The 14,495-nt window shown below is 28.2% G+C and overlaps 1 protein-coding gene across 1 annotated transcript in view; it reads left to right on the top strand.

Annotated features, from left to right (window-relative positions):
* The window catches only part of LOC107453500 (uncharacterized), a 91,194-nt gene that overhangs the window by 70,719 nt on the left and 5,980 nt on the right, over positions 1-14,495 (top strand). Inside the window, exon 3 of the mRNA XM_016070359.4 lies at positions 3,690-4,028. Within this exon, the coding sequence (XP_015925845.1) occupies positions 3,690-4,028 (339 nt within the window). The remainder of the gene's footprint in view (positions 1-3,689; positions 4,029-14,495) is intronic.

Below are 14,495 nucleotides of genomic sequence, written 5' to 3' on the forward strand. Positions count from 1 at the left end.
TCTTGAGACTACTTTGAATTTATCCGCTAATGCATCATTTGGATAATTGATATACTTTATAAACTAATTACAAATTTAAACTTGAGGTAGTTTTTTGAATTTCAGAATTGTTTTACCTTAAAATAATAACTATCATATGTAAACTTGAAAAGAAGGTAAATGGATTTTTAAAATACTAATTAATGAAAATAAATTTGCTTCAATTTATCAACGAAACGTAGGATCTTTCATTATTCATAAATCCTTTTGCAAAACTAACTATTCTGAGAAAATTGCATTAAAATTATTATAATTGCTTTAAAATAATTACAAAGAAATGTAAATATAATATGAAGGAAACATAATGATTTAAAACTAATTTTGAAAATTAATTCAACAACTCAATTATATTGAAACTTTTTACACTCACTTTTTTTGGAGTTCATAAATTTTAACTAGAATAGAGTGAAAGAGTTTTAAACTTTAAGTATATCACAAAATCGATTAAACAAATATTTTGTTGAGAATTTAAGCTTAAAACTTAGGAGTTTTAGAAACAAATAACAATTGTTAATAAATTCAAATGATTAATAAATTTTCTTTTTCATTTTTGCCTAATAACTCTATGTTTCTAACATTTATAAAACTTTAATTACGTTTATTATTTGGATTATATGGAATTATTAAGCCATTTGTATCATTTTAATTTTCCTTAATATAATAAATTTGTTTAAAAAAAGCATAATTACTTCTGTGTATCATATTCTGTGTCTCAACAATGAGGGTAGTACTTGTGCATAGTATCGAAATAGTATAGTATTATTTTTATTTGTGCTCATTACACTGTTTTCTCTGTTATTTATGTTATTTGGGTATGATTAATTCCCACTTGAAAAGTAATAAATTTTGAATATTGTGTTAATATGCAGTAACTTTACTTTAAAATTGAATATTATTAGCTTCTTTTCCTCATTTTAATGAGTTTATGCTTATTTCATGTTTTAAAATAACTCATTTTTTAACTCATATTTTAAAAATTATTTTAAATTTTGAATATTGTGTTAATATGCAGTAACTTTACTTTAAAATTGAATATTATTAGCTTCTTTTCCTCATTTTAATGAGTTTATGCTTATTTCATGTTTTAAAATAACTCATTTTTTAACTCATATTTTAAAATAATAGAAGGGAAAGTTTTTTTCCGTTTGGCAATCTAAAACCTATATCTAAGGAGAATTATAACCAACAACTTCAAAATTGTCCAAATTAGGGTTGCGAACGAAAATAGCAGCAGAATACATTTTTACACTTGGCGATATTTCCCTCAAATCTCGCTTTATAACTCTGAGTCGAAATATTGTTTCCTGTATAAAGCAAAGCGGCATTTTGTTTTGTAACCAGTCAAAGAACACGTAATTGTACTAAAGTTGCGTAATTTATTCATAAACTGATTCAGTTCTTAAAATTGGTTAAGTCTAAGTTAGACAGCTATAGAGGAGAGATAACCAGTTAAAATATCTCCGATATTTTTTAATACATTACAGATGCAGCTTTACAGGAAGCTGTTTAACTTGTTTATCTGTTTAAACAAAGTGACAACAAAAATTATGTAAAAATTTTATGTTTATTTCGTTTAGAGCTAAAGTTTCTACTTTTTTTCCAATGCGTGGTTATATATTTCTTCAAGTAGTTGAACTTTTAAAGCAAGTATAGAATCCAATCCTTGTCCCTGAGAAAAAAGTAGGGGAATATTATAGTGTTATAATTAAGTTATAACAATATAATATTCTATAATATTATTATTGTGTTTAAGACGTATTATAAAACTATAAATTTGGTAGCCATCTCATTATCAACTTTTGGAGAGGTGGTCATTTTTTATGAATACGTATTTTATTTCATAACCATCGTTGAACAGCTGACCGAATATTCCGTTTACGAGTACTAATGTTTAACTCAGTATTGTTGTAATATTGAACTAAATCCAGAAGACAAAGGAACTTCTGAATCAAGTATTGGGACTTCGTGGTGGACTTTTTGAGGAAACTAACCCGCATGGAGAGGAAAACCTCCGACGGTGAACCTGATGGCAAGGGGACTCTAACCCATGATCCGTCAACCACTAAGGATATTTTACGTCAACACTGTGATAGGTGCGAGCTGGATGCGGAATTCGTATCAACCTGCCATTTACTGGCATTCGAAAACGGCTCATCTCATTGGAAGGCTCTGTCCACTGAGTGACCACAGATCATAATTAAGTATTGATCATATTGATCTCAAAAAATTTAAAAAAAGTATCAGAAGTAGAAAAAAAAAAGCCACGCTAAATATCTCCAAACCACCATGCTTCACCACCACGTTAAATATCTCCAAGCAAATAAATCTAGTTCCGAAATCTGTGGTTTTCTGAAAAGTTTTCGTTTGATTTCATTTAGTAATTTTAAGAAGAATGGTAATAATAAGAAATACTTATCCTTTTATCACCATTTTTGAAGCCACGTGAAGCTTTTTATTACCATTTTTGATGCCATATTTTTATTACCGCATGAAGGCCAATTTTTTACTATATAGATACCAGTTCTTTCAAATTTTTGAGGACCATGCGAACCCTAGATATTACATTCCGATTCTACAGTCTGAGCATATTATCAGATCAAACCCTATAATCTAATCAATGAAACCCTGCATATTATCAGATACTATGTAGTCAAAAATTGATGAATATCAGTGTCATTGATATAGCTTTTGGAGAAGAATATAATACCTCAACTAATGAATTGCATGAGATGTGTAAGCTGAGTACAATGGCTTCAGGAAACATACACAATCTTTGAAAATCTTTGCCGAAATTGTAGTTCATTTTTGACTTAAATTCATTATTGATTAAATCAGCACAGAATATTGATTAAATCAGCATAATATATTTTGTTTTTTAGATTTTTTTTAAACTTATTTTTCGGTATAAACTTTATGTTTTATGATTTATATGTTTTCATGATTAATTGCATGAAATGTGTTATTTTCCATATTTTAACTTCTTTCAATGTATTAAATAACCATTTCACCTCTTCATTGAGGAGAGTTGGTCTCCTGTGAATTTAATTTCAAACAATATTTTTCATATTTTGATCTCAATATTTCACTATATTTTGCTGAATTTTTTTGCTGAGTTCATTTATGAGAATTTAAAATATGCATAGACATTTCTTTTATCTCTATTCTTATTATTTTTATTTCGATTTGAATAAAACTATGGCCTTCTATTCTAGGCTTACCCTGTAAACATATAACTTCACTTTTTAATTCATTTACAAACTTTTTTTTCTAGAAATAACTACTTAGCATGAAAGTTAACTATTTATTAGAGAGTAAATAGTTTTGGCATAAATAACACGATGAAATTGCATATATAATATGAGAGCTTTCCTAGTTTTTAGAAGTTAATTATTTCACAAGAATATACGTTTGTTGAACACAAATTTTCTGTTTGGATTTTTCATTTTTCTTTTCGTAACTTTTGGATCTCAAACAATAATCCGTAAATAATAATTCTTGAAGAAAAAAACGTTTCAAAATAGGAACTCCGACCGAAATTATAGAGAATTTTAAAGTTCAAAATTTACTGTTTCCAAACATTTAGAATCATTTAAGTACCTATCTATTCTGCAAATTTTTTAACTTAATTAAATGCTTTTTATTTTAAACAGGGAAGCTTTCCATACCAACAGGACCAATTGAATAACAGGGATCAATCTATTTACGAAAGCCAACATATGAAGAAAAATCGACAAAACAATAAGGAAGCCATAATTAACTCAAAGACTGCATCATCAACTGAAGAAACCACAACAAAATTGCAATCCTCAACAACTTCTGGCCCAGATCTATTAGCTTCCATGCCACCTGTCACTCCAAATAAAGGACAAAAGGAATACGTCATGCTACGTCCACCAGTGGATAATCATCGAAAAATTGAACATTGGATGCAATCAATGGCTAATGGCATCTTTGGAATGGATCACCACTTAATACAAAAAAGGGGATCGGTAGGTTAATGCTATGATTGTCAATGGATTGAAAATTGATATGGTAATGCTATTAGGAGTTCAAAATTAGATCGAAGATTTAAAAAGCAAATTAAAGAAAAACAGAAAAAGAGATAGAAATAACGGTTTGCTTTATTCTGTTTTGGAAACTAGTTTTGGCTCTTTCAAAATTTAAGAATTAGTTAAAAAACTCATTAAAAGATGGCGCATTTGACTGCAAAAATATGAGTTTTCTCTAGCATGTCAAACAATTTTATCTGAATATTTGCCCTAGCTGCAGTAAATTTTATACTCATACTGCACTACGTTATTGCTGCAAATAGTGATTTTTCTAAAGTCATCCTTAAGTTTATTTCGATTATCCTTTAATGACATTTTTAACTTATATTGGAACTTAGGATAATAAATTACGAGTTTAATTAAGATGAATGTAGCAAACCGTACATTTCTATGTCCTTCTATTTCGCTTTAATTAATTTTTGAATTCCTGATCCTTTTTGAGACTCCAAGTAAAAGTTTAAATCTTTATTTTATCAAGTAATTTTTCATTGATCAAATGTTGATAGCAGAGAACCAAATGGTAAAATAATTAATAGAACTAAATGAGAATTTCACGCATCGAAGTATGGAATTAGATATATTTATAATTTTAATCAGATATATTTATAATTTTTATTACCAGTTTTTCTGAATCTTAATCTAATTAACTTGTAGAACACAATTGCGATTTAAATAAAATCAATTGCTAAAATCTTTATAAGGTGTTAAGTTGAAGAATATTTTATATATTTTAAAAAATATTATCTGATAATCACGTATAAAACGGATAATCTTACGAGATAATATCGTTCAGCCTAATATCTTCAAACGGTAAAATAACTGTATACTATAAATGCTTAAATCTTGAGCAGTTCTTAATATATTTTTATTAAATTTTAAAGCAATAATTTTATAATTAATTTTAAATTGCTCTAAAGATTTTGTTTCATTTCACTGAATATTTTTAAAATTATAGAAAAAAATATTACAAGACAAAAAAAAATTTTTTTTTATAAAGATGTTCGTATCTCCTTAGACTTACGAAATTTTACGCAATTATTGCAAATAACAACCAAAGTAATCCATATAAATTATAAGTTTATTGCTTGATTTTCTGGCATAGGGTGTTCAAAAATACTTGTCTTCCTTTGCAATTTATTGTATTCTCCAACCTTTAAAGGCTGAAAGAATTTATTGCAAAGTATGAAAACTCGCATTAACTAAGCAATTCTAAAGGTACAAAATAGATTGATAAATTCAAAGAATATCAAAAACTGAAAGTATATCTTCCATTTCTGTAGGGTAGTGTATAAATACTGGATGTATTTTCTTATTCTTCAAGAAGTATTTTATCTTCTAATAATTTAATGTAATTATTAAAACTTTTACAAAACTGAAATCGTCATACTGAAAGCTCAAAAAAAAAGTTTAATTCTTAACCTATAAATAAGAAGTTCTAGACATGCATTGTTTCAGAAAAAAAAAAGATTTTAAATCTGTCTGGCAGTCGGATTTGTTTTAAATTCATTTATGTGTTGATCTAAACATTTACAAAATGTATAATCAATTGTAAATAAGTTTAAGTACGAACATTTTTATTGAAAAGAACAGCTTAGAAATCAAAAAGAGGATTATTATTATATTTTTTTTTTGATTGTATGAAATCATATTGAAAAATTTGTTCCTTTTTAGGTAAAAAAAAGATAAAAGGATGTAATAAATTGAGAAAAGAATTTTTATTACTTTATAAGAAAGTCTGCAAAACTTATTCTCAGAATTAAGGCTTTGAATTTATATTTCTATGTTAAAAAAATCTTTAATCAACAGGCAAATCTGCTGAACATTTATATATAGAGTGTTCTAGATTGACTAGACTTGACATACGGTTTTAGAATTTCTACCAAAATTTATTTCAAAAATATGTAAGATTAATGTAAGATGTAAGATTAAATATGTAAGATCTAAAATTAGTATATTCAAGAAAGGGGAAAAAAAACAAGAAGTCTGAAGAAGTTGGAGAGTGATTTTTAAAATCACATCAAGTTTCACTCAAACTAGTCTTCCTCTTTTTCTTATTTTTTTTAAAATTTATTTTTGACGAGGATTTTAAATATATGTATTAAAGGCAGTTCTTTTGGAACATTCTGAATATTAAATGAACAAACTTCATTTCTTCACTTAATATACTGTTGAGCGTACAAGGTTTTAAGTACATCATGTCACAATAAAAAATTCTAAGAAGCAGTATTTTAAAAATGTAACTTAAGAAATAGCTGTTCAAAAATCGACTAAAAATTAATCAAAAATCTATCGGAAAATTAAGTTCACGGGAATCTGATATTTTTTTCAGGATAGTTTTACTCAGAGCATCTGACGAAAATCTAATAATACAAGTAATTTCAAATTTTATTGAAGAAAAAGGATAAATAAGTAAAAAATGAAATTTTAAGTGCATTTATTTTCCTAGATTCCTATTTATTAGAGAACTATTTTTTACTATCTATTTATTAGAGAACTATTTTTTTTATTATGTATTTATTAGAGAACTATTCCTTGGTTTTTTTACTTAAATTTCCAAAAGATTCATAATTTTATTAGGAAAGTTCATAATAATAGTAGTGAATGTAATTTATGAGCCAAAAATTTCTAAACTACATACATTCATTAAATTAGGTAGGGTGAGTCAGTGGAAAATTGTAATTGCTTCATTACATGGTAACACAATGGTCATTGTAAAATTACACATGCTCAACGTAAAAGTTTTGTAAGTAAAGGTAATAAAATCGTTCTAGAAAACACAAATTTGAGAAAAAAATGTAATATCGAATCATTTTATTGAAGTTTTATTAAAGTCTAAGATAATTAGATAGAGTAAAGTCGAAATCCCATTTTCGAAGTACCATGTGGGTCGTAAATCAGGTGGGTGTCAAAGTCTAATTTTACATGATTGTCGACAATCACAGGTTTGTCGATTGCTAATTATAATTCAATATATTCAAGAGTATCATTTGGGGGAAAAAGAGGTCATTGGTGTCGTTGGAAGTTAACAGCATCAATCAAAAATGCTTTTACATTACTGCAACACACCTTGCAGAGTCTGTATGAAAAAAGATAAAAATGAAGTTATAAGACCAACAGGAATTATTGGTTATTTCGAGAATGATCTTGAATAAAATATTTGCAAGCATCTTTTTTGATAAAAATGAATTTATTGCGTGACTAAATATGATCCTTCAAAATTAGCTTTTAATCTTGCACAAATTAGCAATATTATCCACGTGTTTGACTGGCTATTTACCACACTGTTAGCTAACTGTTTGTGGTAAAAAAGTTTCGACAAAGGGCTCGAGATCTTTGCGTAGATAGACAGCTAGTGTAAGTTAACTCTGATCTCAATAACTTTTACAGGGGAAAATTTAAATAAACAAGATTGTTCATCACTACAATATTAAGAAAATATTACTTTTTTTTGTAAATTTAATACATTAATAAAGGAATAAATTTAGTTCAATATAAATAGATCAGAAAGGGAAGTGATATACCCAATATTAAATTTACACCGATAGTGTGCTGAGGACCAAGGTCACGAAAACTTGATTTTTAAGTCGTGATTTATGCTAGTATTTATGTGAGTACTCATTCCCCCCACCCCCACCCTGTGCATCATCTCCAAAGTGGGCCGAATATTGAATGTCTCCCCCATATTAAATCCCCCACATTAAAAAACCTTCAAAAGAATACCTTTATATCTCAGTTTCTCAGCTCATAAGTTAAATTTATTTTTATACAAGTCAAAATAAATGTGCATGATATTGATTTGGCAGATTCATTGGCTGTTTTCTTACTTAATTTAATATATTTCAAGAAAATTATTCACTATGTCGATTTTTTTTTCCAATCACCCTTATGCTCTAAAAAACTAATATTTTTGCATATGCTGAGAATATAGATTTTACCTGACATCTAGCAAATCACAAAATGTAGTTGAAATTATTTTGAAAGATTAAAATGAAAATTAGATTTATAAACTAAGGTTTAAATTTTTGAGGATTTTGCATCAACAAATATTTTACTTTATAATCCCCGTTGAATTGAGAGACATTTTGACTTCGTGGAGGAATTTTTGATTGAACTAACCCGCCTTTGCATTACGTGGTAAGGAAAGCCACGAAAACCCTCACGGTTAGCCTGGAGGCTAGATCCGCTGAGGATATTTTAAGTCAGCGCTGTGGTTGGTGCAAGCCGGATGCGGAATTCGTACAGACCAGCCATCGTTGAGATTCGAACACGGTAACCTCATTGGAGGGTGAGCGCTCCACCACTGAGCCATCACGGCTCTTTGAGTTAGTATTAATGTAATCAGATTAGTGTAAGAAATACAGCAAAAATAAGCTAAATAAAACTTATCTAGTCGTGTAACGCAAATGCGGTTAAGTTCTATGAAAAAGTCCTCTACAAAAGCAAATTTCTCTCAATACACTATCGAGGAGTTCTCCTGTCTTCTAAATTAGGTTCAAAATTACAAAGCTACGGAGTTAAACCTTGATAGTTGTAAACTCAAAAAATTGTGTGCTTGGGTCGACTGATCCACGACGGTTAAAATAAAGATAAAACTTATCAAAAGTAAAAACATTTAAATAAATTATTTTAATAATATAACACATCACTTATACTAAGTTGGTGAACTTTCTATTCCGAATAAATCTCGTGTCACTGAGAAAAGTTTATTTTTTAAAAATATTTTGAGCTACAATTTTGTTAATGAATAAATATTTAACATGCATTTCAAAAATATGAATTCATAATACAGTTTCAGACAATATCTTAAGAATATTTTTAATTATAAAATTTTCCATATTCGCTTGGATAATTCTAAGTATTTGCTTTGCTTTTTTAACTACATTTTTCCCTCGACAATTACTTTTAGAAAAATAAAAGTTTTTGCGAATTGTGCCGTAAGGTTATGCAAATATATTTGCTCAACCTCTGAAATTACTTTTTCACGATAATGAAAAGCACCGAATTGTTCTTTTAATTAAAAAAATGCAGTACACTTTGTAACCTTTCTTAAAACGCAATTTTTAATCTTTCATATGAAATAGTTTTTGTTTTTCCGGTTTTAAAACTTACTTTTTTTAAATCTTATCCCTTCTTTTTATTTCGTTTTTTTTCTCCTTTTTTGTAATTTTCACAGTTGAAAATAAAAATGATTTAACATTAAGGTTTAGTTTTAAGTTTTATTTGTTTCTATTTGGAAAAGAAAATCAATTATTATAACTCCTCTCATTTATTTTATTGATTGTTACAATCGGTTATTTAAACTTTCATTGCAAACATGTGATAACAGATTCTTATGTTCAGTTTTTTTTATGAATAAAATAATTTTGTAATTATGTAAAATTTAGAGCAATTTTCACTTTACAAATTTACTTCTCAACAGTCTTTTTAGGTAATTGATAATTTTTTGCTTGAAATGATAAAGAAAAATCATCATTCTAAAAGAATGATATCTAATTTCAATAATTTTTTATTTATTTTTACACGAAATTTACAAAGAATTGTGTAAAATTTTGTAAAAGAAATATTCAAAATAAGAGGTTTTCTCATTTAACCCTGTGTAACTCAACAACTCTGATTTAAGAATTATTTACGCGGATGTTAGAATACATCATATTAAGCGTGTAAAAAATAATGAAAAAATTAAGACCATAAAATTAAAAATTTCTTGATAAAAAGCATTTGTTGAACATCTCCAATATCGTGAAACATTGCACAAAAATTCCAATATATTTAAAACTTCATGTGAAAAATTTCGAAATTGTTGTTTTTATGGTAACAAGGTCTCACACCACATTTTTCAATCCCTCCTTAGCCAATTATACAATCAAGGGGATTGTTGTAAGAAATTTGTATATCCTGCAATTATGTCGTGGAACAATTCTTGCTAAACGCATTTTAATATTGGCAGCTGCACCAAGACTTGGTTCCCCCGAGTTTGCAATTTTCTTTACCTGAATTTAGTTCGATTTTATAGGTAAATCCACCTCATTATAGGATTGAATTTTCATGTATGTTGCAGATATGTAACGCGGTTATACAAAGGGTTAAGAAACATCTACATACTAATGATTGTTTTTAAGAAAATGTTAAACCATAATTCATGTTGAAATGCCATTGTAGGCATTACATATTTACTATCTTTTAAAATTTCATAAATTTCATTTCCCTTGCTTTATTTAAAAAAGAAAGAGAGAGAAAAAAGAAAAAGAATAATAAAATAATTACAAGAAAATAACCAAATTTTAAAAGCAATGAAATATGTGATGCCTATATTGACAAAACAAATGTATTAGCTCAAAAATTAACTATTAACCGACCAAACGAACAATTAAAAAACGACAATTTAAAACTATAAGTGACAAGAACTACTTACCTACATTTAAGAGTGTAAATATTTCTATGTCACTTATAGCATTATTTTGTAAAGTTTCAAATACAGCTTTATCAGATATCTAAAATTTTTCGTGAACTTTTACTTTGGACAATTTGTTGGCATATTTTTTAAGACTGTGACTAAAATTCTCAGAAACCCTAACATTTAATTTAAAAAAAGTGAAAATTCTCGAATTCTCGAATTCGAAATGTTTAAGTTTAAAATGTTATACAGACCCTGGCCAAATTATTAGACGTACTATAAAATCTTAATTATCAGGTGATACTATACAGCTTTATTGTTTTTATGAGAATGAAACCGATTTGCACTTGCTTACGTTCGTGTATCAATTGTTTAACATAGTAATACAATACGTTAAAAATAAATACAAATAGAAATATATAAAAAACCTCCTGAATAAAACCCATTACATGCATGTTTAAATATATAAGTATTGCATATAAACTCGTGCGAAACATGTAGTAATTAATAAACTACAGTGCGTCTAATAATTTGATCTAATTATTATAATATACTTATATAATGCTTGATATAATAAATGTTCTATATTTATATAATATATCGTCTTATTTATCCAATCTCTGAATTCATATTATATATCGTCTAGTTTAACCAAATGATTTGCGAACGTAAAAAAGTGCAAACCGGTTTCAATCGCGTAGAAACAATAAAGCTGTATAGTATCACCTGATATTGAGATTTTATGTTCGTGCGTCTAATAGTTATAATCTTATAGTGCGTCTAATAATTATAATCTTATACTTAATCTTATAGTGCGTCTAATAATTATAATCTTATACTTAATCTTATAGTGCGTCTAATAATTATAATCTTATACTTAATCTTATAGTGCGTGTAATAATTGGGCCAGGGATTGTATATCACAGTAGGTCACATAAATGTTGCGACAAATGTCTAGGGGAGTTAGAGCACAGCATCAGAATTAAAAATGCACAGGAAAATATGTCAGGAAAAGTCATGGTATGCAGCTTGGGGCGCTTTCACTATAACGACTAGCTCAGAAGCACACAAAGATACGTCTCATAGCAGGAAGGCACCACTTGCGGCGTATGATGGCATTTCCGGGCATGGGTTCCTATGTAATTTAAATCCTGATGATGTTCCTTATTTCTCCTACAAATTTGTCTCAACATTTATGTAACTATCTGATATATAAAATTGTAAAGAAGGAAACCAATTGTAAAATTCGTTTCTCAGTTTTATCCATTAAACTATTATCAGTCCCCTAATTATAAATATGCACTTTTAATTGTGATTTTACATAATATATTTTGGTCTGAAACTTATTATTTTTAGCGCTGAAATTACAAAGCTTCATTATAATTTACCATTAAAAATTTGGAGATTCTTTGTTTTTATTATTTTTAATTAATAAAACTACTAATATTCAAAAATAAATTCAGCAACCTAATTAAAACCAGAAATTATATCAAAGTTTATATGATAGTCAATCAGCCATTTTAGTTATAGTCCTTTGTTTAGATTATAGGATTAATAATAGGAACTTGCTTTTCAAGCCTAAAACGTTACATCTTCACAATGTTTTCAATATCCTTAGTATGTTATTAAATTTGAAATACTCAAATTAATATAATATGTCCTTGCAAACATGGACTTCACTGACAATGGTCAATCGATAAACTACAATTAATTTAAATCCCGCTCTGTTTATACAGTAGAGTACAATTTTCTGGAACCTTGTCTGGCAATTCTGAATTTAATTAAATTCTGAAAGGCATTCAAAAATTTGAAACATTTGGGAACCTGCTTTGGTTAGTTCTTTGTTGCCATATGTACTAAAATTTTAATATATTTGATTCACAAGAGAAATTTCGACTTGTCTTTCAAATTAGAACAAAATTCATAAACTAAACAAAAAGAGTAAATAGAATGGTAGTTATATTCTACAATATTTAAACTCCAAATTCTAAAATTTAAAAAATCATGAAAAAACTAATTTGTAATAAAGCAAAATTCTGTACTTGCTTTAAGTACAGTGATTTAAATACAAATACTGCTTTAAATACAGATATTTGAGAACTGCTTTAAATGCAGATGTTAGGGAAACTGACTCCCGTTTGCAGTGGCTGGGTTCAACCCTTTGTTGCGTTAAGACTAACAGAGTACCTGCGATATACGTACTCGCAAAATCTGTGGAAAGCCCTGCGGTCAATCGCTGACCAGGTACAGGGATCAAGGGAAATTTCTTTCTCCTTCAGATTTATGTTTAAATTGAGGAAGTGGCCTCATGAATGAGTGGGGCTGCCATCCGTTCGAGGAGTTCAGAGCTAAGACGTTTTTTCACTCTTGCGGTGCTCTCTTGCGGTCAAACGAAAGGCGCTCTTTACTAACTTAATTCGCTAAAGGTCGATAGCTGACGAGCTTGGCTTGTCCAAGTGTCATTAAAAACAACAACTAAATTGAATTAATTCCTTCTAAAGTCTTTGTTAGCTTAATTGTAACTCATGCTATCTCTTCTTTCTGGGTGTGTTTGAAATGGAGCACATGAAAGTTTAGTAAGGAGTGAAAGTATTAGTTTATAATTAAAATGCAATTAAAATATCATAGAGATTAGTTGAAGTAATTTTTTAACAGGAAAATTTAAAGCCTTACAATAAATGCTCTTTGAAATAACATCCTCTACAGCAAATATCAAAACGCGCACATTCTACCAATTTTCGGAAGTACAAACTTGTAAAAAGGTGTTATAATAAATATGTTGCTACTTTTCTTCTTCAAATTCAAACTAAAACTTCTCCCACGATTGTTTAGGCATTTTTTTTAGTGTTTTTGTTTGGTGTTTGACCTTCATTAACCTTGAACAAGAAATGATTTACAAATGAAGTGTCTAAACACGAGATCACCAATACTAGTTACAATACATTGAAAAGAATCCGCGAAATCAGCAACCAGAAGAAAATCGAAATTCAATGCACCTTAGCTAAATTTAGGCCCGCTAAACCTGTGAGTGATTTTAAGCTCCTTCTGTATAAATCACGACTGAGCTTTCTCTACGTAACATTGCACAAAAAGATAAATAAATAAATAAAATAACCACCCTGAATAACTTTTGATCTAATGATAGGATCTTCACATTCTAGGACTTAATCTTAATGATTCAAGGGGGTGACCTCAAATATGCCAATTTATAAGTGCAGACGATATTGTAAGTTACAATATCAGACACAAAAACGCAATTTCTCTGAATAAGCATACTATTTTTTCAACGGATTCGGATTTCTGACCCCAAAATGTACGGGCTAGCCGGAATCTGGGAAATATGGTCCCCAAATATGGTCAGAAAAGTATTCCTAAGTTCGGACCCCGTAATATTAATTTTGCTTTCTGAGTATTTGAAATATCTCGAGAAATTTTTAAGTGATTTCAATTTTTTTTGCATACAGTTATAAAATTCATTTGGCTAACGATAATTCCATGCAAAAAAAAAAAAAAACTTTTATCGAGTATTTACTATTTCTATTTTATTTAATAATAGAGTGGTCCAAAGTTTGAACCAAATAATGCTAATTTTACTTTTTATGGATTTCGCTAGATCTCCAGATTTTCTAAAGCGAATTGAAACATTTTTGCACACAACTGTAAAATTCATTTTTCCAAAAATAAATCCATGCAAAAAATAAGTTTTAACAAATATTCATTAGTTTTTATTATTTATTCAATAAAAGTCGAAAAACATTTGACTTGTAAGGTACACAATTGTTTTCGTCAATTTAAAATATTTAATTTTATATGGCAAAACACAAAATTTGAGCGAAATCAGAATTTCAAGGAAGTCGAATATTTAAAATTTTGATTTCTCAATAACAGCTCGACCGATTGCGCATAAATTTTGCATTTTGCCAAGTAAAATTACATACTTTAAAATGACGCAAAAATTTTATGTTCATATGATGTAAAAATTTGAAGATCCGATAATCAGATCATAAGTTATT

Source organism: Parasteatoda tepidariorum, chromosome 12, assembly GCF_982258835.1.
Source record: "Parasteatoda tepidariorum strain Cologne lab strain chromosome 12, Ptep-v5.0, whole genome shotgun sequence".
Classification (NCBI taxonomy): Eukaryota; Metazoa; Arthropoda; class Arachnida; order Araneae; family Theridiidae; genus Parasteatoda; species Parasteatoda tepidariorum.